The following is a 26,792-nucleotide window of genomic DNA, read 5'->3' on the forward strand; positions in this document are numbered from 1 at the left end:
TAAAATGTTAGCGATAACTAATTTAAACTAATTTAATTGTAAAATATACAAAATATTAGAAAAGTAATTTAATTTTCACTCACAAACAAAATTACCTTTCTTTTGTTTTATTCAAATATCAATTAATTGGGCTTGTTCAAAAAAATTGACTTCCTGCACAAAGATTACCTTTCACTTTAATACTTCCTAATCTACTTAATAAAGTAATCACCATGCAAACAGTTGTCTGTTTTTTTTTCTTTTCTTTTATTAAACTTCGTTATTTACAGTTCTTTAAAAACAAAAGAAATTCAAAATTTTCTTTTAAATATATATTTTCAGATTAAATAATTTATAATTCATCAACTCCATTTTGATGATTTACAAAATGTTTAACCTTTAAAAATCTCTAGAATTAGATTGTGTGGATATGACTAGAACAAGTGGAAAATTTACAATTCTTTAAGATGTAATTGCAGTTCCTAGTACAATGGAATGCTTAGATTCCAATCAGATTATTAAAATAATGTGCTCTTGATATTTTTATTAAAATAATGAATGGAATGCATACTCTTAAATGGATGGAAAAGCCAAAACTTCCCGCCTTTTCAAGATCTGTAATATAATATAAAAATTTTTATTAATAATCTATATTTTAAAAATTTTAAGATAAAATTTCGATTTATTAATATATTTTAAAAACTGAAAAAATTGATTATAATTTTTCATGCAAATATGAATAGCCACAATTAGTAAAGGTAAAATAAATGAATTATATTATGTTCCTAAAGTAAAACAGCTGCTATTCATTAAATAATTAAACAGTTCATTCTATTGTTTAAAGAAATTAATACCTGAGAGAGATAAGATAGAATTAATTTGAGAATTGTAAGGACAACATTAAATTTAAATATATCAAAATACACAATTTAATTAAATGTTATAATTATCTTATAAATAAACTTTGTTTAGTATTTTCAAAATTACATTAAAATTTATTTAATAAAACCCTATTATTTACATAATTTTAAAAATTATAGATAATAAAATTTCTCACCTTAAAGTGGAACTCTATTTTCTTTGGCCCAGTTTTTCATGGCTCGGACAATGTTCTCGACTTGAGGATTAGAAGTGTTACGTAGTATTTGTAAAACTTCGTGTATTGATTCCCTAAAATTTTATACATTAAGTAATTGCAAACTCTTAGACTATTTTCTGTAATTAACAGATAAGACGTAAATTGAATGTTTCTTTACAAACTAAAGTTTGAAATAAGTTATAAGGTAATAAAAACAAATTTTATTTAGTAATAAAACTTCTAAAAAGTTTATATGCAAATTAAATAATCTACTCTCTCTCAACTAAGTATTAAAATTTAATCAGAATTATTTATAATCTAATTTCAACAGAATCAGTCTTGCAGATGTATTAATTATTAATGGATTCTTTAATTATTTTCTGTATGTACAAATTTAATTTTTTAAATATGATTTATGTTGAAATAAAAATTAATATTAAGCAATTAAGAAGTAAACATTAAATAATTTATTTGAAAAACTTTGTGCTTATTTAATGAAAATATAAAAACTTACTTTGGTTCATTTCCTGCAATGATCATTTGAAGAACTCCAATACAAGCTCCTCTCTTACCCTCCCAATATTCTGGATTTGGATCCATTTTTTCTAAAATATCAAATGCCTTAGCAGCGTAAAAAAACTGACCAACCTATCAATTAAGATAAATAAATAAGAATCAAAAACAACAGTTTCTGCTGAAACTTGTAATATATATAACTTTAAAAACTATACTGTTACAGATTTGTATACTATACAGATTTAAAAACCCCAAGTTAACAAAACACATTAATAGATAACAATTAAAGCTACTTAAAAGTTACATAAACAGTAAGTGCTTTTGTAACTTTGATATTAATATATTGAACATTTGCATTATTCTTCTAATTACTGCTAGACTTAGGTACACTTTTCATCTATAGAAAATTAAACAAATTAAATAAGAGATAAAGACAGCTGGCACCGAGCCATTAAAATAAAGCCTTATCTGAAATTTAATTTTACCTTATAACAATCATTGGCAATTAGTTGAAGGAGACTGAACGATTCTGCAGAAGTTTCCATTTTCAGATACAATTCCCATGCCAATCTTGATTTTTTATTCATTATATCTAATTGAAAAACATTTCATAATGAAATTTGTACATTATATTTAATATGAAATTATCACTTATTTCAAGAGTTAAATAATAGGGAAAAAAAATCATTTCATTTCAAAATTTATTTTCATTTTACAGTAATTTTTTGCTGATTATTGTAAATCAAACTGGCTTCATATTAATAAGTAAAATGTTTAATAATATTATCAGAAAGCAGGTCTAAATATTTAAATTAATGTATTTTTTCAAATAATTTTAACTAAAAAGATGCTTAATAATGTGAAAAAAATTATTATGACATAGATTAAGGTAAATACTTCCAATAACTATCTATTCCACTGTAAATAAGTAAGCAGAAAATAAAGTTTTTAACAATTAAGTAAAATTTTTAATCTCTTAACGTGGATTTTAAGTATTTATAATATATAAGCTGTGTGTTTTAATAATAATTGAATAAATTTTTTTTATTTATTTAATATTTTATAAATAAATTTAATAAATAAAAAATTTATTAAATATTTTACTATATTTTTNAAAATAACTTCATAAATTTATCAATTAATCTCATCTGTATCCAGTGAATCTATATTAATGATTCATTGTAGAAATTTCATAAATGTGAAAAGCATTTAAACCGACTTATACAATTTACATAAGTAAATTTATAATATATCTAACATTTATTCATAATAGATCTAAAGTTAATTTAACAGTATAATTTGATAATTAGTCATTTATCATATCATATACTAATTTCTATCAATGCTAAAAATAAATATTAAAAGAATAGCTAGCTATATGATTATTAATATGCATATTACGCAAACTTTATTAATATCAATCTAAAAAAGTAAAATATGTATTAATTAAAAATTTTAAATATTTGTATATTTGCACAAACTTTTAGAATTATATAATTAGACAAAGAAATTCTTTAAAATATTTAAATTAAAAATTATAAATAAATAATCAATGTGTTAATGCTTAATAAGTAATAGTAAATTTGTTCATTGTAACAAATACTCTATTCAATATATTGTATGAATAATTAAAGAAATTATTAAATATCCATTATAAAAATCATAAATGCTTTCTTTAATTATAAAGATAAACCTTATTGAAATGATATAACTCCTGTATAATATGAATATTATATTACTTTCATATTAATATTCACATAATTATCTTTTCTTATTTATTTTTAACATGAAAATAATTAAATATAACATGATAAATATTAGAAAATAACTCTCAGATTACATTATTCTTTAAATATATTGTGATTGAACGTTAGATATTTTATATGAGCAAGTTTAATTATGTTGTGTTTATCACTTTTATGAAATTGTACAATTAATTATTAATACAGATTCAGTACAGACAAAAGTTATCAATTATCAATACATTCAGAATTTAAATCATTTTGTTAGACTCATAACTAAATAAACTGTAAGACAAAAAGGAATAATTTCATAGATCTTAATAATTATACACAATAAATAGTATTGTAATGAATAAAATTCTCTAAGAAACATAATTCTGATATATTACATAAAAATAATATTAAAATCATATTAAAATTAAAATAATTTAAATAGATAATAGATACATTTAAAATGAAACTAATATTTTTAATTAATGTTTTGAATAAAAAAAAAAATACAAACATGTCTACTGTTTTCAAATGACTTTCCTAACAGAACCAAAACCACTTACAGCTTTCAATGTATTCTCCCCACTTGTCTATCACTTCACTCATACTTGTGAAAGGCACATAAAATGTCAGCATGACCATTTCTGTTGCTGTCCTGTACTGACCACCCATAGCATGAATAATCTCATCTCTGGTATGATAACATTTCTCTTGTAATGGATCTTTTATTTTTGAGAAAAGGTTGTAATCACACAAGCTCATATCAGGGGAGCAAGGAGGGTGTTCCAGTATATCCCATTTCCAGTAGTAAAGATATTTGGCAGAGATAGGATTATGACACCTTGCATTGCCATGAAGCATAATGGGAAAGCATATCTGTTGGAAACAGGTGTGATCATTTTCTCCTGTGATGGACAAAGATGATTCTTCAAGAAACTGAATTAATATTCAGCATTTACTATCTACTGCTGAGGTAAAGAGTGACAAAATGTCACTCTTTACCTCAGCAGTAGATAGTAAACATCAATAAACATCACTTTCAGACATCCTTATTTGTGTGCAGTAAAGAAGTAATGCTTCCATTCATATCATGAAATATGTTTAGCACTATTCTGTGGCATACTCTTACCTCTGAGAAAGTCAGATGTTATATATACAGGTATTCCTTGATTAAATGCAGCTAATTAAAAATAAAATGAAACCTTAGATCTCCTTGGAGATTAAGAAAAGGGCAACCCAACGACAAAAGGGAAACATACCACAAGTGCCCCAATGTACAGGACCTCTGATCCTAAATGTGTCCTAACATGTGTTCTAAATGGCTTTGCCTGTGTTTGCAGAATGACTGCACTCAATGTGCCACTAACTGATATGGAAATGCTATGTTGTCACATGCTTCACACAGTTCCTAAAAACATTCTTAAGCATTATAATCTCATGCCATCTTGATTTTTATCCATGAACATTGCTCTACTTTAATATATATATATGTTTTAGGTGCTTGCACTTTTCTACTGCACTTTGAGCCAATACCCACTGCAACATAAACACCATGACCATCACCACTACATATACTTGTACTGTACATCTCACAATCCCCTATCACCTATCAACATCTGAAATAAGCAGCTTGTGTGAGTGAATGTTGCTAGTATGCTTTTTTATCCAAGTACAAATAAATAATACTTCTATTGCTTCAATGATCAAAGTTTATCACAGAGGACTTTTTGAATAGATACACCACTTACATCTTTGCTACAATATATTCCAATTGTAATATTTTAATTGTTTATTTCCCCTGATATCAATATTTTAATTTGTAAAATTTTTAATTATCAAATATTTATATTAAACTAACATCATCTTTTTCTTTTAATAAAAATAAATTATCAAAAGAAAAAATAATAATTTTTATATGAACTTATTCTTTTAATAAATTAGCAATTAATTTTAATGGATGCCATTGATTATTAATTTATTAAAAGAATAAGTTCATATAAAGATTATTATAAACGTTTTATTTGTATCAGATTTATACAGTGTTCTAAGAAAATTTTCTTACTCTAAGCAGATTATTTTAACCAAATGCAAATGACATTTTAAACATAAGAAATTTAAACCAAGTATAAATATGCTAATAAAATTTTAAAAAGTTATAATCAAAGTTATAAAAAGATTAAAATTTATTATTTCCTGCAGATTTCAAGCATATTTATTTATTTGCTTTGATATTTGCTAGAATATTGTATCTGTATTTCTCTGTTTGAATTTTATATTTTTATTAGCAAAAAGAAATAATACTGTTTGCAAATACATTTTGCAATTCTTCCAAAGATGCATTTGTTATAAAATCTATAACTGGTAGAACAGAACAGATATTTTGTCGTTCTAATCTGCCAGTTTTAAACTAAAGATAATATTAATTTATCAAAAGTACTCACTACCAAGCAAAGTTTATTTGTATTTTTGTGTTTATTTTATTTTCTTGAAAATGAAACAATTTTTAAACATTGAAAGACAGTATTTAGAACTATATTTTGATTGATTTCATTGATGTTAAATGTCTCTTATCTTATTAAATTAAATATCATGATCATGAATTACTGATACTGAAATAGGTAATAACAACATGTATAAAGTAATATAAATTTAAAATTATAATACTTATATTATAAATATTGAAATAAAAGTTAATGAACAAATGAACAAATATTAAAAATATATTATATAAAGCATAAAACATTTTAACCTTCCATTTCTATATACAAAAACACAAATATTAATGTTTACCACATGTAAGACAAGTATTTATATATGTTACAGTCAAAACCCGTTTTTAGTTAGAACGCGTTTTAACTAGTTGAAACTAGTTTATACTGAATGTCTTTGTTAAAACCCGTTTTGTCTAGTTAAAGCTAGTTTTAACTCAAATTCGTTTTTGACTAGCAGTAAATTCTAGTTTTAACTAGACAAAACGAATTTTAAGAAACACATCCAGTATAAACTCGTTTTTACTAGTTAAAACGCATCCTAACTAAAAACTGGTTTGACTGCAACGCATAGAGTGATTCGGGGTAAGATGGTTAGCGGGGGAAGATGCCTAATTTTTGATATTTTCAAACGGTGNACGAAAGTGTTTGTTATCCAATTTGTTCGTTAACCGATCACCCACTGTATTTTAAACAATATAAGAAAATAGCATAATGAATAATAATAATTTTAACTTACAACATCTGGCTAGCCAACTTAAATAAACATAATCATTTTTGATTTTCTCATTTTGAATTAGAGAAAAAATCTGGAAAATTAATTTCAATATTTGAGAATTTTAAAAATATAAATTTAATCATATAAAAAAGTATATACTTCTTCAGCTTCTTTATAATTTCCTGTAGCTGCTTTTGCTTGAGCATAATTAAAATTAAACGTGTCATCATTGTAAAAATAACTCTGAAATTTTATAAAAAAGATTAATATTACATTATATAAGAAAGACACAAAATAAGAAATTCCTGAAAATAAATTCAACATACTTTGATGGAATTTAGATATAATAAAACATCATCAAATTGCTTCAAAAGAAAAAAACATGATGCCATACACTGTCTTCCTGGGATGGTATCTAATGTAAAATTACTAATAATAAATAAACACAAACGAAACCCGATATATAGCCCGATCATTTACAGCAGTTGTGGGTGTATATTTGTAAAATTACTGATATTATTATAATAAATATTTTTATTAAGTTAATATTTTACTTAAAAATGATTATTTTAACTATTTTTTACAGTATAAAAATTAATTTCCTAACCACATTCGCTGGCAGATCCTCCTACTAATTGAAAAAATTGCTGAGCAACCTTTAAGTGTTCTCTCTAAATAATATAAGAAAGTAGTAAGGAATAAAAATAATTTATATAAACATTGATAAATAATAAAATAATAATGTGAATTTTAATAGAACAATGACAAAGAAAAAAAGACCACAATAAATGTATGTCATAAAAAACTCACAGAGCCTTGTTCTTGTCCAATAGCTGCATTTACTACTCCTTTTAAAATGTATTCGTGTGGAACAGCTGGTTCCAAATCTTTAATTAAATTGTAAGCTTCATGTACATCATCTAAAAATACAATTCATCATTTATTTCTTAATAATGTTCTAATATAATGCTTTCAAAATTACAAAACTGAAAGAAAAAGAAAAACTGTTCATAGAAAAAATTTCATTTAACAAAATAAATATTACATAAAATAAGTATAAAACTATAATTTTTATTTTCAGTTAAGTTTTGTTTCAATTATATATTATTTCTTTATATTATTTGCAGAATTACTAAAAACTTCTTTCAATTTAGAAAGATAAAATGAAAATACAATTTTTGATAATCAACTTTTTGAATTTTTATTTAAAATTATTATCTTTTTATTTCTCTATAGTAATGTTTTAAGTCATTTAACATTGTTAACATTTTAAAAAATTCCTTATTTCTTAAAATAGTTATGCAAGTTATTTTATAAAGTATTTTCATATATTTTATCAAATAACTCAATTATTTTATATTCATAAATTCAGATGAAATTTATCTGTTTGATAATTAAGTAAACAACTACATATTAAGTTAACATTAAAACTAGTTTTTAATTAAAACACCATACGATAAATTATAATTATAATATAATATATTTGTCATATAAATACTATACTATATTACACTTGTGTACAGGGTCTTTTTAAATATTGATACTTAGTTGTAGAACTACACGATAGAATTAATCTGTAAAAAACATTTATAAGTCTGATGTGTCTTTTTCTCATTATTTCAAAAATTGATTATCATCATCTTTTCACCCATTAATATTTATTTTTTTTTATTAAATTTCAAAATGACTGTTTTCTTTTTAGAATTGTTATTGACCCATGACTTCTCTAGAAGAGAAAGAAAACTGCATCCTTTTGTTGGCTAAGCTGAAATCTGTCATTCTGTCCAAAGAAAAGTCCATAGATCAATAACAATTGAAGTTTCAAAAAATATATATAAATAAATAATAATAAATTAATTTTTGAAATAATGAGAAAAAAACTAGATAGATCAGGCCTATAATGTTTTTGTAGATTAATTATACTATGTATAGTTCCAAAACTATTAATATTTAAAAATGCACATGGACTTTATAGACACCATGAATTATAGTAGTTCATTAATTTGGCAAATAATAGTTTAAAATGTCTGATATAAGCAGAATTTCCAGTATGTATATACCAGAAATTCTACTTATAGTCATCTATGCTTGCTGTTTGGACTGATGAGAGACAGTCTGAAATACATTTCCAATACTAATAAAGTGTATATTTTTGAACTTGATCTCTGACTTCATTTCATTCCTTAACTTACAAGGTGTGAGAAGTCTGTGCAATCAGCCAACTTTGGACTGCATCAGGAAGCATCAACCCAGACAAAAAGCAAGAATATTTACAAGTAATCAAAAAAGTTGAGTGATTTTGTTACAGCACCCAATCTGTGAAAGCATTCAATCTAACACAGTTAGGTTGAATGCTTTCACAGATATATTCCAATGCCTAATGTATATTTATGCCATAACTGCTAAATAAATTGGTGTAAACATCTATTTTGCAAAAAACACAAAAGCATCCAACAATGCAATATTTCAAATAATTTTCCACTACATGGTATGGTAGCAATGAATTAGTGATCTTCTACTGTACAATCTATATAATTTTTTTATTTATTTTAATGTTTTAATGACTGAGCTGAAATATCATGTCTACATATTATACAGTTATTAAATATGCTCAACAGAAAATTTGACAAATTTGTATACATTTATAAAGCTAACAGAAAACATCAAGTACATAATTGATTGTAGCATAGAATCTCATTCAAATTACATTGATGGCTTTTGGTAATATATTTTGAAAATGTTTGAAAAGATTTTAAAATATTTTAAATAACCTTTATCTTATAATTTTCAAAACAACAAAATATATAACAATCAGTTTTAGATCTCATTAAATTGAAATCAAAAAATTTAATGAAAACTAAATTTTCATTAAATTTTTTGATTTCAATATCAGATAATATTTTTATTGTTAATTTTTAAAATAATAATTATTTTAAATTTTATACCTTGTCGAAGATAATAAATTACTAAATTTAATCTTGCTTCTGGTATCACATCTACCAAATGAGGTAATACTTGTAAGGCACCTTCTCCTCCTCTAAATACAACCTACAATAACAAAAAGTGTATATTAATTAATTTTAATTGTAATAATACAAAAACATTATAAAAATATTTAATATAATTTTTACTTGAAAAATGTTTACAAAATTTACTTGCTTTTGTTTAGCAAATGAATACAATAAATTAAAAACAATTTTAAATTACATCATAAATGATGGAATGAAAAAGTATAATTTTATCCATTTTTAGTAAAAATGAGTTAATTTCTATAAAGATAAAATAAACTAATGCACATAAAAATATATTGTAATAACTGATATGCCAAAATATTTAAAATAAATTTTTAATTATTATTGCTATATTAAAAAATAATTATTATTATATAAATACATAATCAAATTTTATAAATCATATGCATTATAAAGTATCATTTATGTATTTCTCAAAAGACTAGACCAAAAAAGATATAACTGAAATTTAAGTAAAGATGCACCACAAGATGATAAGAATTAATAATTTGTCATAAAAATTTGTATTTTTACAGCTTTAAACAAGTGTTTTAATTTTTATCTTTTATTTATGTTTCATTATAAAAAAGAATTAAAACAGCGATATCCTTTTATTGCATAACTTTTTTGTAGTGGTAATGGTCAAGTAGACATATTTCATTTATCTGATAAACAGCAAATAAATTCCAGAGTGATTTTTGACTATTGAAGACTCAAATGCTACTTATAAAGATTGTCCACTGCAAACTTTTTCTTTTTAGCTTTAGAATGTCCTTCAAGAACTGCTAAATTTCTTAACAATTCTTAATATAGAATTCATATTAGTACGGTTAAGTCTAATCTTATTATATTGTATACATTGCAGAATTATTCATTTATTCATTTAATATAAAATTCAAGTTCATATTCATTTAATGAAACAAGTTTATTTCAGGAATAGATCCTAAAATAAATTTGTTTTTTAAATGAATAGTCTTTGTTCATGATTTTTTGCTGTTGTCTATATGTTTATATAGAATGAGTGTAAAGCAGTCACAATATACTGGAAGTATATTAAGTATTTCTGTAAATTGTGATTGTTTCACACTGATTAAGAAATAATTTATTGCTAATCTTCTCTCTAAGAGAGATGATAACTTATTTGGGTCAATTTTATGGCATTTAATTCTGTGAATGTGAGGAAAATGGTGTGAGANAAAAAATTATATACTTTCTTACTATGTTTATTTATATGTAATAATAAAAATACATATATACACAGTCTCGCATTTTTATCAGTCATGTTTTTTCTGTTTGTGGGGCATTAAAGAATCTGTCCAATGTCAATTGCTTTTCTGTCTTCTTCAGGATTTTTAAGAAGTAATTAATAGCATTGTAATTGTAGAGATCCCTAGGCCTATTAACCTCAACCTGGTTTGGATACCATTTTAAGATCATTGTTGTGACATCCTCCCACTTCTTCAAAAGATCATTAATAGCAGATAGTGGCATAAATCCACATTTTCAGAAGAAAACGTAAAAGAATTGTTTCTGTCAGAAAAATAAAAGGCTAGAATTACAAGGAAAAGTTTCAAAGTTTGGGGGAATACTATCCGATCAGTATATACTGGGTTGAATGTCAAAGTCGACGTCTCCCACGCTCCGAAAAGTTTTGAATTGTTGCCTTAAAACAAAGGAAGACCAATTGGTATTCATTATTTTATGTTGCTTCTTCTTGTGTTTGTTCTGTGAGGTGTTTGTTGTCCAAACACAAAAATCTTTCACGAAAGTGTTTGTTATCCAATTTGTTCGTTAACCGATCACCCACTGTATTTTAAACAATATAAGAAAATAGCATAATGAATAATAATAATTTTAACTTACAACATCTGGCTAGCCAACTTAAATAAACATAATCATTTTTGATTTTCTCATTTTGAATTAGAGAAAAAATCTGGAAAATTAATTTCAATATTTGAGAATTTTAAAAATATAAATTTAATCATATAAAAAAGTATATACTTCTTCAGCTTCTTTATAATTTCCTGTAGCTGCTTTTGCTTGAGCATAATTAAAATTAAACGTGTCATCATTGTAAAAATAACTCTGAAATTTTATAAAAAAGATTAATATTACATTATATAAGAAAGACACAAAATAAGAAATTCCTGAAAATAAATTCAACATACTTTGATGGAATTTAGATATAATAAAACATCATCAAATTGCTTCAAAAGAAAAAAACATGATGCCATACACTGTCTTCCTGGGATGGTATCTAATGTAAAATTACTAATAATAAATAAACACAAACGAAACCCGATATATAGCCCGATCATTTACAGCAGTTGTGGGTGTATATTTGTAAAATTACTGATATTATTATAATAAATATTTTTATTAAGTTAATATTTTACTTAAAAATGATTATTTTAACTATTTTTTACAGTATAAAAATTAATTTCCTAACCACATTCGCTGGCAGATCCTCCTACTAATTGAAAAAATTGCTGAGCAACCTTTAAGTGTTCTCTCTAAATAATATAAGAAAGTAGTAAGGAATAAAAATAATTTATATAAACATTGATAAATAATAAAATAATAATGTGAATTTTAATAGAACAGTGACAAAGAAAAAAAGACCACAATAAATGTATGTCATAAAAAACTCACAGAGCCTTGTTCTTGTCCAATAGCTGCATTTACTACTCCTTTTAAAATGTATTCGTGTGGAACAGCTGGTTCCAAATCTTTAATTAAATTGTAAGCTTCATGTACATCATCTAAAAATACAATTCATCATTTATTTCTTAATAATGTTCTAATATAATGCTTTCAAAATTACAAAACTGAAAGAAAAAGAAAAACTGTTCATAGAAAAAATTTCATTTAACAAAATAAATATTACATAAAATAAGTATAAAACTATAATTTTTATTTTCAGTTAAGTTTTGTTTCAATTATATATTATTTCTTTATATTATTTGCAGAATTACNAGTATATTAATTAATACAATTTATATTACCTCCAATAAAGAAATAATTTATATAAACATTGATAAATAATAAAATAATAATGTGAATTTTAATAGAACAATGACAAAGAAAAAAAGACCACAATAAATGTATGTCATAAAAAACTCACAGAGCCTTGTTCTTGTCCAATAGCTGCATTTACTACTCCTTTTAAAATGTATTCGTGTGGAACAGCTGGTTCCAAATCTTTAATTAAATTGTAAGCTTCATGTACATCATCTAAAAATACAATTCATCATTTATTTCTTAATAATGTTCTAATATAATGCTTTCAAAATTACAAAACTGAAAGAAAAAGAAAAACTGTTCATAGAAAAAATTTCATTTAACAAAATAAATATTACATAAAATAAGTATAAAACTATAATTTTTATTTTCAGTTAAGTTTTGTTTCAATTATATATTATTTCTTTATATTATTTGCAGAATTACTAAAAACTTCTTTCAATTTATAAAGATAAAATGAAAATACAATTTTTGATAATCAACTTTTTGAATTTTTATTTAAAATTATTATCTTTTTATTTCTCTATAGTAATGTTTTAAGTCATTTAACATTGTTAACATTTTAAAAAATTCCTTATTTCTTAAAATAGTTATGCAAGTTATTTTATAAAGTATTTTCATATATTTTATCAAATAACTCAATTATTTTATATTCATAAATTCAGATGAAATTTATCTGTTTGATAATTAAGTAAACAACTACATATTAAGTTAACATTAAAACTAGTTTTTAATTAAAACACCATACGATAAATTATAATTATAATATAATATATTTGTCATATAAATACTATACTATATTACACTTGTGTACAGGGTCTTTTTAAATATTGATACTTAGTTGTAGAACTACACGATAGAATTAATCTGTAAAAAACATTTATAAGTCTGATGTGTCTTTTTCTCATTATTTCAAAAATTGATTATCATCATCTTTTCACCCATTAATATTTATTTTTTTTTATTAAATTTCAAAATGACTGTTTTCTTTTTAGAATTGTTATTGACCCATGACTTCTCTAGAAGAGAAAGAAAACTGCATCCTTTTATTGGCTAAGCTGAAATCTGTCATTCTGTCCAAAGAAAAGTCCATAGATCAATAACAATTGAAGTTTCAAAAAATATATATAAATAAATAATAATAAATTAATTTTTGAAATAATGAGAAAAAAACTAGATAGATCAGGCCTATAATGTTTTTGTAGATTAATTATACTATGTATAGTTCCAAAACTATTAATATTTAAAAATGCACATGGACTTTATAGACACCATGAATTATAGTAGTTCATTAATTTGGCAAATAATAGTTTAAAATGTCTGATATAAGCAGAATTTCCAGTATGTATATACCAGAAATTCTACTTATAGTCATCTATGCTTGCTGTTTGGACTGATGAGAGACAGTCTGAAATACATTTCCAATACTAATAAAGTGTATATTTTTGAACTTGATCTCTGACTTCATTTCATTCCTTAACTTACAAGGTGTGACAAGTCTGTGCAATCAGCCAACTTTGGACTGCATCAGGAAGCATCAACCCAGACAAAAAGCAAGAATATTTACAAGTAATCAAAAAAGTTGAGTGATTTTGTTACAGCACCCAATCTGTGAAAGCATTCAATCTAACACAGTTAGGTTGAATGCTTTCACAGATATATTCCAATGCCTAATGTATATTTATGCCATAACTGCTAAATAAATTGGTGTAAACATCTATTTTGCAAAAAACACAAAAGCATCCAACAATGCAATATTTCAAATAATTTTCCACTACATGGTATGGTAGCAATGAATTAGTGATCTTCTACTGTACAATCTATATAATTTTTTTATTTATTTTAATGTTTTAATGACTGAGCTGAAATATCATGTCTACATATTATACAGTTATTAAATATGCTCAACAGAAAATTTGACAAATTTGTATACATTTATAAAGCTAACAGAAAACATCAAGTACATAATTGATTGTAGCATAGAATCTCATTCAAATTACATTGATGGCTTTTGGTAATATATTTTGAAAATGTTTGAAAAGATTTTAAAATATTTTAAATAACCTTTATCTTATAATTTTCAAAACAACAAAATATATAACAATCAGTTTTAGATCTCATTAAATTGAAATCAAAAAATTTAATGAAAACTAAATTTTCATTAAATTTTTTGATTTCAATATCAGATAATATTTTTATTGTTAATTTTTAAAATAATAATTATTTTAAATTTTATACCTTGTCGAAGATAATAAATTACTAAATTTAATCTTGCTTCTGGTATCACATCTACCAAATGAGGTAATACTTGTAAGGCACCTTCTCCTCCTCTAAATACAACCTACAATAACAAAAAGTGTATATTAATTAATTTTAATTGTAATAATTGTAATAATACAAAAACATTATAAAAATATTTAATATAATTTTTACTTGAAAAATGTTTACAAAATTTACTTGCTTTTGTTTAGCAAATGAATACAATAAATTAAAAACAATTTTAAATTACATCATAAATGATGGAATGAAAAAGTATAATTTTATCCATTTTTAGTAAAAATGAGTTAATTTCTATAAAGATAAAATAAACTAATGCACATAAAAATATATTGTAATAACTGATATGCCAAAATATTTAAAATAAATTTTTAATTATTATTGCTATATTAAAAAATAATTATTATTATATAAATACATAATCAAATTTTATAAATCATATGCATTATAAAGTAAAGTATCATTTATGTATTTCTCAAAAGACTAGACCAAAAAAGATATAACTGAAATTTAGGTAAAGATGCACCACAAGATGATAGAATTAATAATTTGTCATAAAAATTTGTATTTTTACAGCTTTAAACAAGTGTTTTAATTTTTATCTTTTATTTATGTTTCATTATAAAAAAGAATTAAAACAGCGATATCCTTTTATTGCATAACTTTCTTGTAGTGGTAATGGTCAAGTAGACATATTTCATTTATCTGATAAACAGCAAATAAATTCCAGAGTGATTTTTGACTATTGAAGACTCAAATGCTACTTATAAAGATTGTCCACTGCAAACTTTTTCTTTTTAGCTTTAGAATGTCCTTCAAGAACTGCTAAATTTCTTAACAATTCTTAATATAGAATTCATATTAGTACGGTTAAGTCTAATCTTATTATATTGTATACATTGCAGAATTATTCATTTATTCATTTAATATAAAATTCAAGTTCATATTCATTTAATGAAACAAGTTTATTTCAGGAATAGATCCTAAAATAAATTTGTTTTTTAAATGAATAGTCTTTGTTCATGATTTTTTGCTGTTGTCTATATGTTTATATAGAATGAGTGTAAAGCAGTCACAATATACTGGAAGTATATTAAGTATTTCTGTAAATTGTGATTGTTTCACACTGATTAAGAAATAATTTATTGCTAATCTTCTCTCTAAGAGAGATGATAACTTATTTGGGTCAATTTTATGGCATTTAATTCTGTGAATGTGAGGAAAATGGTGTGAGAATACAACAAATATGTTTCCAGAAATTCAAAATACATTTTATAAAATAATGTTGTGATATCTATTATCTGTTTCAGAAAGGGAAAATCATATAAGTAAAATATTTCACTGTTAAAAGTAATAGGAATGTTTTGGGACCAATGTAAAACACTGTATAATGATAAAGACACATAAATGTAAAATGCATAAACAGTTCTATATTATAATTATAATTATTATAACATTTAGAAAGAAAACAGAACTTACTAAATTGTGTTTTATAAGATCTTTTGCAAAATTAAAAGAAGGTGATGCCATTTCTTGTAAACTTTTCAGTTCTGTCTATAAAAATAAAAGATTTTTTTATTAAAATTTATGCTAAATATATTTCAGTTGAATAATAAATGATATTTAAATTGAAAACATTTTTAATCAACCTTAAATTAAAATATACAGGCAATAAAAAAGCGTGTTCTTTCTCATAAATTTGCACTATTGTATAGGGTTGAACTGAAAGTTTGTTCAGGTATTTACATAACCACTCGTTTGTGTTTCCTCTGTTGTGCTTATCAAGTTTTAACTTGTTTAGGTCAGCATTATGAATATTTGCATATTTAATATGCAAGTCTAGTTACAGTTAGTTTTTAAAATTCCATATCTTTCAAGAAAAAAAAAAAACCATTAAAATGGAAGATAAGAAGGTGCAGTTTCAACATCTCATGCTCTATTATTTCTGAACAGGAAAAAATGTGACAAAAACTCAAAAGAAGATATGTGTTGTATGTGGAGTGGATGCAGTTATTGATTGAACAAGCCAGAAATGGTTTGCAAAATTTAGGACAGGAGATCTTTCTCTTGAAGATGCACCTTGGTCAGGACAGCCCTCAACCATAGAAGATGAGTCCATAATGGCTTTAATCCAAAATGATCAGCATAGAACAACACGAGAGATAGCCAACATCTTAAAAATATCCCAAACATCCGTTGTCAGATATTTGCTATCCTTGGATAAACTTCCCATTAAGGAGAAAATATATGAAAATATTTCTCCTTAATGGGAAGTTAAGTAAATGAAACCTTATTGAGTGTGTTTCTGTTTGTGATTAACTTTTAAAACGCAATGAAGATGATCCATTTTTAAAACGATTAATAACAGGTGATGAAAAATGGATCATCTTCATTGAGTCACCTTCCATATTATCTGGATATTGCTCTCTCAGATTATCATCTTTTTTGTTCGTTGCAGAATTTAAATGGTATAGAATTTCAATCTTTAGAAGGTATCAAAAATCACATTGATAATTTCTTCAATCAGAAACCCACTCAATTCTAAACAGATGAAATATGAAACTATCCATCAGATGGCATAAGGTTATCAAATAGAAGGGTACAGTGTAAATTAAAAGTTTTTATTTATTTCAAAATAGTGTATATTATTTTTCTCTAAAAACGAAACAAACTTTCGATTTAACCATCGATTTTTATTNCCTCAACCATAGAAGATGAGTCCATAATGGCTTTAATCCAAAATGATCAGCATAGAACAACACGAGAGATAGCCAACATCTTAAAAATATCCCAAACATTCGTTGTCAGACATTTGCTATCCTTGGATAAACTTCCCATTAAGGAGAAAATATATGAAAATATTTTCTCCTTAATGGGAAATTAAGTAAATGAAACCTTATTGAGTGTGTTTCTGTTTATGATTCACTTTTAAAATGCAATGAAGATGATCCATTTTTAAAACGATTAATAACAGGTGATGAAAAATGGATCATCTTCATTGAGTCACCCTCCATATTCTCTGGATATTGCTCTCTCAGATTATCATCTTTTTTGTTCGTTGCCGAATTTAAATGATATAGAATTTCAATCTTTAGAAGGTATCAAAAATCACATTGATAATTTCTTCAATCAGAAACCCACTCAATTCTACACAGATGAAATATGAAACTACCCATCAGATGGCATAAGGTTATCAAACAGAAGGGTGAATACAGTGTAAATTAAAAGTTTTTATTTATTTCAAAATGGTGTATGTTATTTTTCTCTAAAAACGAAACAAACTTTCGATTTAACCATCAATTTTTATTTTATTTAGTTGTGTTTTCTATGTTAAAAAAACCGCATGACTTTATTTATCCTGCCAAACCGGAAAATCTTTGGTACAGTGTGATTCCAGTTTAAACAGAGTTAACAGTTATTAACCAAAAATGACAAGTTGCCAGTTAGATATTGTTATAAAATATCATTGATTCTGTGATATAATGATTTATTGATAAGGAAATGATTCAAAATTTTTCCTTCAAACAATTTTACAAGTTATTTAATGAAAAAAATATATATATACTGTATACAGATAAGTAAAGTCTTATTGTTCAAGAATCAACTGTAATTGTATACTTGTTAAGTCATTTAATTTATGCCTTGANTGTGATATAATGATTTATTGATAACAAAATGATTCAAAATATTTTCTTCAAACAATTTTACAAGTTATTTAATGAAAAAAAAAAAAGAAAAAATACTGTATATAGATAAGTAAAGTCTTATTGTTCAAGAATCAACTTTAATTGTGTACTTGTTAAGTCATTTAATTTATGCCTTGATGTTCTGGAAATAGTTATGATGCTCAACATACTATTATAAATAGCAAAAGTTAAAGCACAATTTTTTTTATTTTAATGCTAATATTTATATTCCTGACATAAATTTTTATCAACACAAGCTTACACAGATAATCTGCAAACCAGATAATCCACACATATTCGAGAGTATACTGTATTTTTAATGTAGATTGATTTTTTTATTAATTAAATAAAGGAACTTAAGAACACTTACTTCTGCTGCCTTTCCATTATACAATCTGAAATGATTGCATGCTTTCAAATTAATTGCTGTTGCACTATCAGGAAAATTTTGTAGATATACTGCTAAGACCTCCTAAAAATTTTTTAAAAAATTTAGTTCATGTTATACATAAATATACATTACTTTACTAATTTATTATTATTAAAACACAGAATTGTGGTTCACAAACTAAATGTATTCTTAATAAACAATATAACTAAAATATATGCAGAATTTATTTAGAGTATTTTTATTAAAAAGTCAAGTACAACAAAATGGATAATATTTCTATTCTCATTAAACCCATACATATGATTCATAGTAAGTATAGTACAGTATTTTAAAAATATAAAATTAACTAATATTAATATTAAATTAAATTAAAGTAAAAATAAAATATTTATAATAAAGAAGTTAGTATTCACTGTTGTTATTAAAAATATTACAAAAAAAAATAAAAATAAAAAACAAAAACAAATGTTAATATTAAATTTCAATAAAAATAATAATAATAAATGTGCAATTTCACATAACCATCATTTTCTATTTTTTCTTCATTTTAATTAAAGTTCAATTAATAATAATTGTTTGGGTAGCTATGCCTTGACTGTAGTCTGGCATAGCACTTGGCACCAGTATCAGCTGAGCACAACATTTGCAACATAACAATAATAAATGTGTTCGTTTTTCTATAAATGTTAATCATTTTCAATTAATTTAACTAACATAATTAAGTTTTAAAACTAAGATTTAAAAAGGTTGTTATACAATTTTCAAATAAATATATGAATGTGATAAAATTAAAATTTGGAATAAAAAATAAATAATAATAAAATAATACACAATATCCAATCATATTTAACTGCAAGAACTTAATTAATGACAATTTAAATAAGAAAATAATTTTTGCCATTAATTAAACTATCTATTCACACAAACCCAATCTAGCCTACTACAATAATTATTATGGATTGTTTTTATGGACAAAGAACACAATGTAAGCAAAAATAAGAATAAATAAAAATAAAAAGTTCTATTGATGTATATTTTGTCTTTCAACCTTCAGAGTTATTAAACATATGAAAGGAAAGATTAAACTGTTCATAGCTTCTTAAAAACATAAATTATAGAAAATTTAGAGAATAAGTATTTAAAGTATAAATTTAATTACTGTACATAAATTTTTAGAAATATTTTATATAAAGGTTCCTTCTCACCAGGTACTGAATCAATATATATAAAAATCAATTCACAATAAACCTTTGACCAGTAAAATATTTATTTGAAAAACTAACGTTTTCGACAGTATTCTTCGGCCTTCTTCAGGTTAAACGTTTCGAGATTTGAAAAGCCGTTGTGCTTACAGATTTAAAAGTTTTGGAACATATTCAACTCATTATGAGCATGCGTATCAAGCATTGCATACGCAAAATATATTTAAACAATCTTATCTAAATAATCTTATTTTTCACGCACATGAAATGTTAGTAACACCCTAACTAGAGTTGTGGGGGGTCTTCCCCATCAACGACAAACGTCCAAGCTGTAGAAATATTACTCACGTCTTTATAGTTGATGCAGTTATTTCGTAACCCCGCTTTATATATTTCCAAGGTTTCTAGCATTCTTATGTGTTCCCTTCTGTGTGAAAGTTTAATGATTCGCACGTTATGTAAGTCGGCACTTATGCCTGGGGTCGAAGCATAAGTAGATAGGGCAGTGGTGCATCTGTTATGCTCAATGTCATATTTGTGTTCGCGTATACGCTTATCAAGAGAGCATATCGAGGAACCAATATATACCAGGTCTCTTTGAAATCTATGGTCTCTTAGTGGGTCAGAATATACACCCGGAGCAGATCTCGTCTATGTCGTCTTAGCAGTTGCGCATGATGTTATAAATAGTACTACGCCTCCTATATGCAATCCTCTTGTTTGTATACGCAGCAATTTCTCTATAAATCGGATCAAGATGGTGGTTATATTCAACAACAGCAAAAGACTGAAAATTGTTGGAGTTGTTCGTGCGTGGGCCATTGTTGTCATTATTATATACTTGCGATGAATAGTCAAATGCAAGGTTCTGAATTAATCTTGGCCCATATCCGTGTCGCGTGGCTATGTTTTCAATGGTTTTTCGAATCTCGAAACGTTTAACCTGAAGAAGGCCAAAGAATACGGTCGAAAACGTTTGTTTTTCAAATAAATATTTTACTGGTCAAAGGTTTATTGTGAATTGATTTTTAGAAATATTCTTTAAAATTTTATATTTTAATATAATAAATCAAATAGTTAAATTTTTAAATGTAAAATAAAAAATTGTTTAATAAATAACAAAAATCAATCAAAATTATTCATATAAATTAATTTATACATACTTGTGATACATCATAATAATCAAGTTTGTAGTAACAAAGAGCAACATACACATTAAGAGCAAGATAATCTCTATAAAATAAATAATGCAATATATCAATTTAATTCAATAAATTACATAAATTATATTAATAAATGTAAAAATTCAATACAATTATAATCTATAACAATAATTTATAATCTCAAAACTTCTAATATTTTCAATATTTAGAGACTGAGTAAATGCTTTCTTTAGTATTTTCTAGAAAGAATTTTAATTAAACTCATAATAATAAAATTATATATTATAAAAACTCTAATTTTCATATAGATGCTTAAAAGTCCACTATAGTGAACTTTTATATGAAGTGCTATAAAGTATTTCTTAACACACTTATTTTTGATCATGAATTAATTCTGGAAAGAAACAATATGTCCAGCCATTTTTCAAGGCAATTGTAATTTGCAAATTGAATTTGTATTCATATCATTGAAATTTTTGCAATTGTGTCAATATTTTAGTCTTATTTTGTAAGATTATATGTTCTTATAAAATATAAATGAAATATTTGTAGACTTTTATGTAGTTTCTATTGCATGATTCTAATGATAGACATTTTTATTACCTGTTATCCAATAAAATATGCTTATATATATCAATAGCTTCTTGATAATGAGATCGTAGATAATGTATAGATGCTAAAGAAAGTTGATCTTCTGTAATATCTTGGAGTTGCTGATGATATGTCATTAATTGTTTTTCTTCTCCAAATTTATGAGCAAGATGAAATAATAAACGATTCTGTAACTGAGAGCTTGGACCTTCAGATAAAAAGATTTTAGTTTGTTTTTATACCTCTAAAGACTTAATTCGAAAAATTACAGAATTAAAACATAATTTATTATTTATTTATATCTAAATGTCCATATCAAAGTACAAAAAATCTATATAACAACATATATAAAAAATTTTATAATAAAAGCTGAAAAAATGAATTTATAAAAAGAAATTCCCATCAGATTTAAGAAGAATAGAAGATAAATACATAACTTAAGTATCTAACAATAGGAAGAATTCCTATCTATTGTCAAATACTATACAAAAGCAAAAAGATTCTAATGCCCTATGGATACTAAGATGGCCTTTTTAATCATACCCATTGTAAGTTTGGCCAGATCCACAATGGAACAGCTGGGTAGTGAGGACTGAGGCCTGACATATCTGGGAGAGATTACCTCCAAAACATTGTTGGGGTTTTTAATTCTATTAGATTCTGGGTCCCCAGAATGTTAATCTGATACATTAACTACTCAGCCATCCAGCTGTCAATACAATCTTATATATAAATCAATATTTAAAGTATTATTAACATAATTACAACTATAATATAGAATTCATATAGTTACAAATGAAATTCAGTCAGATATTAATATAACAAAAACTATAAATGCTAATTAAATACCTTTTTTAACGAAATTTTCAGCTTCTTTATACATTCCCAAATAAAAATAACAACATGCCAAGTATATATTTACAATAGGAGGCACATTATCTTTTTTCAATACTTTTTCATATATCTAAAAAAAAATGCATTAAAATTGATAAAATAAACTATTTTTATAAATTATTATATAATTTAATCAATAAAACACAGTTTCTNGTTAAACGTTTCGAGATTTGAAAAGCCGTTGTGCTTACAGATTTAAAAGTTTTGGAACATATTCAACTCATTATGAGCATGCGTATCAAGCATTGCATACGCAAAATATATTTAAACAATCTTATCTAAATAATCTTATTTTTCACGCACATGAAATGTTAGTAACACCCTAACTAGAGTTGTGGGGGGTCTTCCCCATCAACGACAAACGTCCAAGCTGTAGAAATATTACTCACGTCTTTATAGTTGATGCAGTTATTTCGTAACCCCGCTTTATATATTTCCAAGGTTTCTAGCATTCTTATGTGTTCCCTTCTGTGTGAAAGTTTAATGATTCGCACGTTATGTAAGTCGGCACTTATGCCTGGGGTCGAAGCATAAGTAGATAGGGCAGTGGTGCATCTGTTATGCTCAATGTCATATTTGTGTTCGCGTATACGCTTATCAAGAGAGCGTATCAAGGAACCAATATATACCAGGTCTCTTTGAAATCTATGGTCTCTTAGTGGGTCAGAATATACACCCGGAGCAGATCTCGTCTATGTCGTCTTAGCAGTTGCGCATGATGTTATAAATAGTACTACGCCTCCTATATGCAATCCTCTTGTTTGTATACGCAGCAATTTCTCTATAAATCGGATCAAGATGGTGGTTATATTCAACAACAGCAAAAGACTGAAAATTGTTGGAGTTGTTCGTGCGTGGGCCATTGTTGTCATTATTATATACTTGCGATGAATAGTCAAATGCAAGGTTCTGAATTAATCTTGGCCCATATCCGTGTCGCGTGGCTATGTTTTCAATGGTTTTTCGAATCTCGAAACGTTTAACCTGAAGAAGGCCAAAGAATACGGTCGAAAACGTTTGTTTTTCAAATAAATATTTTACTGGTCAAAGGTTTATTGTGAATTGATTTTTAGAAATATTCTTTAAAATTTTATATTTTAATATAATAAATCAAATAGTTAAATTTTTAAATGTAAAATAAAAAATTGTTTAATAAATAACAAAAATCAATCAAAATTATTCATATAAATTAATTTATACATACTTGTGATACATCATAATAATCAAGTTTGTAGTAACAAAGAGCAACATACACATTAAGAGCAAGATAATCTCTATAAAATAAATAATGCAATATATCAATTTAATTCAATAAATTACATAAATTATATTAATAAATGTAAAAATTCAATACAATTATAATCTATAACAATAATTTATAATCTCAAAACTTCTAATATTTTCAATATTTAGAGATTGAGTNATGCTAATTAAATACCTTTTTTAACGAAATTTTCAGCTTCTTTATACATTCCCAAATAAAAATAACAACATGCCAAGTATATATTTACAATAGGAGGCACATTATCTTTTTTCAATACTTTTTCATATATCTAAAAAAAAAATGCATTAAAATTGATAAAATAAACTATTTTTATAAATTATTATATAATTTAATCAATAAAACACAGTTTCTGCCAATATGAGTATTCCAAAAACATACCTCCATAGCATGTCTATATTCTCCTAAATGAAATGCACAATAACTAATCCATAAATCATTTTCTATACTTCCCTTTCCACTGTTTTTTGCAAACTGAAAAATTAATTATATATAATGTTTAAATAAAAATGTTTAATTTAATAAAAATGCTTATTAATTTACATAAGATTAAAAAATATATTATCAATGACAAAATTTTCTCTATATACACTCAACCCTTCATATTCATAGATCCCTGCTGCAAATTTAAAATGTCTATGACTAGTTTATTCTTACTCCATGGACTCAGTATAGCTTAAAAAATTAGTAACAATAAAATAAATTTTTTATTTCTTCAATTGTTTACAAATTATTGTAGAAAAAAAATATGTTAAATATAGAATACATGAAATAAATGAAAATCCTTTATTTTTATCTCTGTTCCAAGCTACACTGGGAAATATGTAGGCATATCAAGTACTTACTATACTGATGTCATAATGACTGGAACTTTATCCATTTGCATAAAAGTATATGAAAAATGTATATTTTCCCCTTTCATTGAATAAATACATATTTGGTACCTTTTTTTAACCACAGTTTACTTCAAAAATATGTCAAAGAACATTCAATATTGCTCCCTTGGATTTCTTCCTTTGGAATTTTGTGAAAGACCACATTTATATGACAAAACTGCTCTCTATTCATGAGCTTATGGACAGAATTTTGGTGATTAAGCATCTTGTGACACCAGAAACATTGTCAAAAATCTTTGAAGAAACAAAATGCTGTATGAAAATGTGTCGACATTGCATGTAGCCATACTGAAATAAAGTGAGAATCAAAATTCTTTGCCAAGACACATTTTGCAATATCATGTAATTTAATGTACAGTACATGAATTTCGACATGATTGCTTATAAATAAAATAGGCACGAACATAATTATGGTCAACCCTGTATATTAAAAATTTTTATACCATATTTAATACATACATTTATAATAAAATGTGTAGTACATATTAATTTTACAAATTTATCATGTTTTTAATACAAATATAATTTTGTAAATATTTCTTTTTATTTTTGGCCGAAACATTTGTCAGCAAATGAACAGATTTTTAGTTCATATTAGCACAAATTTGGATTAGCAACAGTGCACCGTATGTATAGTATATTAATTAATACAATTTATATTACCTCCAATAAAGTCATCGCTCCCGTAAAATCTCTATTCTTTAGAAAGTCTTCCAAACTAGGCACTTTGGATTTACTACGTGATTCGATAGAGGGTGCGACTCCGGGTCCGGCCGCAGGTTTTGTTCTAGACAGTAACTGTAGGAATAATTAACATTAATAAAACTATTTTAAATGTTTGCTAGTTAAGTATGAGGTTAAAAACAAAATTATAACATAATTATTTATACATAGTTAATAAATGAGGAAAATAGGAGAAAGTAATTACAAATTTCAGTAAAATTGAGAAGAAACAAATGTTCATGATTCAAATTAAAAAAAAAAAAAATTAANCTCAGGGTCAGCAACCTTTCGGTGGTGTAACACAAACCTGAGTTAGTGTTATTCTGTGTGCTGCCATGATTCTACCAATTTTGTTTATATATAGTATCAAAATTGGTCTGGTTATAATGGACATCAAAATAGAATCATATAAAATATTTTAATTTACTACAAATATACGATTATTATTAATACATCACAATTGAATGTAAACAAGACGATTAGAAATACGTTTTTACCATTTTTAATTCATGCAACCGTAGAATTTACTCCTCCATACAATAATATAGTCTGCTATTTGTCGTATTACGCCACCTATTGGCAGATACAGCATTAAAAATAAAACATTATAAAATCAAAAAGATCGTATCAATAGCAAATATAATTTATTTTTCGTATTTTAAAATAATGATTATTAATTTATATGAAATCAATCACTGTACAGCATTTAATATATAAGGGCATAGTACAGTAGTTCCGGCGTCACTCTCGTTTCGGAGCTGTAGCAACGGGGCTCAAGCCTTTTTAAATAAATTTCTTTGTTTGCAAGGGCATATTACTCTAGTGCAGTGATACAGTGATTCTTAACCACTGTGCTGCGGCACACTAAAGTACGATGCCAGACAAGTAGTTCAATCGGTTCTACCTTCCTAGGGCGCGTTTGGAAATTGTAACCGGTGTTACCGGTAACTGCCGGTAGTTACCAAGGCGTTTAGAAAATGTGACCTAAATAGCCAACCGCGTTTAAAAATTATTGTTATGATGTCACCAGTTGTTCTGCGATACTTACCGAAGTACCGCCAAATTTTTAAATTATTAAAAGTGTACCGTGACGAAAAAAAGGTTGAGAATCACTGCTCCGGTGTGTGGAAGAGTGTGGAGAA

The 26,792-nt window shown here is 25.2% G+C and overlaps 1 protein-coding gene across 1 annotated transcript; it reads right to left on the reverse strand.

Annotated features, from left to right (window-relative positions):
- Window positions 1-136: 136 nt before the first annotated feature.
- On the reverse strand, window positions 137-26,219 carry LOC111639022 (intraflagellar transport protein 56-like). Its single transcript, XM_023384804.1, has 18 exons — window positions 26,148-26,219; window positions 25,591-25,725; window positions 24,413-24,505; window positions 24,188-24,302; window positions 21,868-22,063; window positions 21,265-21,334; window positions 18,879-18,980; window positions 16,302-16,376; window positions 14,784-14,886; window positions 12,649-12,758; window positions 11,974-12,037; window positions 11,693-11,781; window positions 11,526-11,609; window positions 11,388-11,457; window positions 2,059-2,165; window positions 1,572-1,705; window positions 1,037-1,149; window positions 137-594 (listed from the first exon to the last, which is right to left on the reverse strand). Exons 1-17 carry the CDS (start codon window positions 26,148-26,150, stop codon window positions 1,038-1,040), a joined length of 1,662 nt encoding a protein of 553 aa, XP_023240572.1. The 5' UTR covers window positions 26,151-26,219; the 3' UTR covers window positions 137-594; window position 1,037.
- Between the last annotated feature and the right edge of the window lie 573 nt (window positions 26,220-26,792).

This window comes from Centruroides sculpturatus, unplaced genomic scaffold, assembly GCF_000671375.1.
Source record: "Centruroides sculpturatus isolate CEXI.00-Female unplaced genomic scaffold, Cexi_2.0 scaffold186, whole genome shotgun sequence".
Taxonomy (NCBI): domain Eukaryota; kingdom Metazoa; phylum Arthropoda; class Arachnida; order Scorpiones; family Buthidae; genus Centruroides; species Centruroides sculpturatus.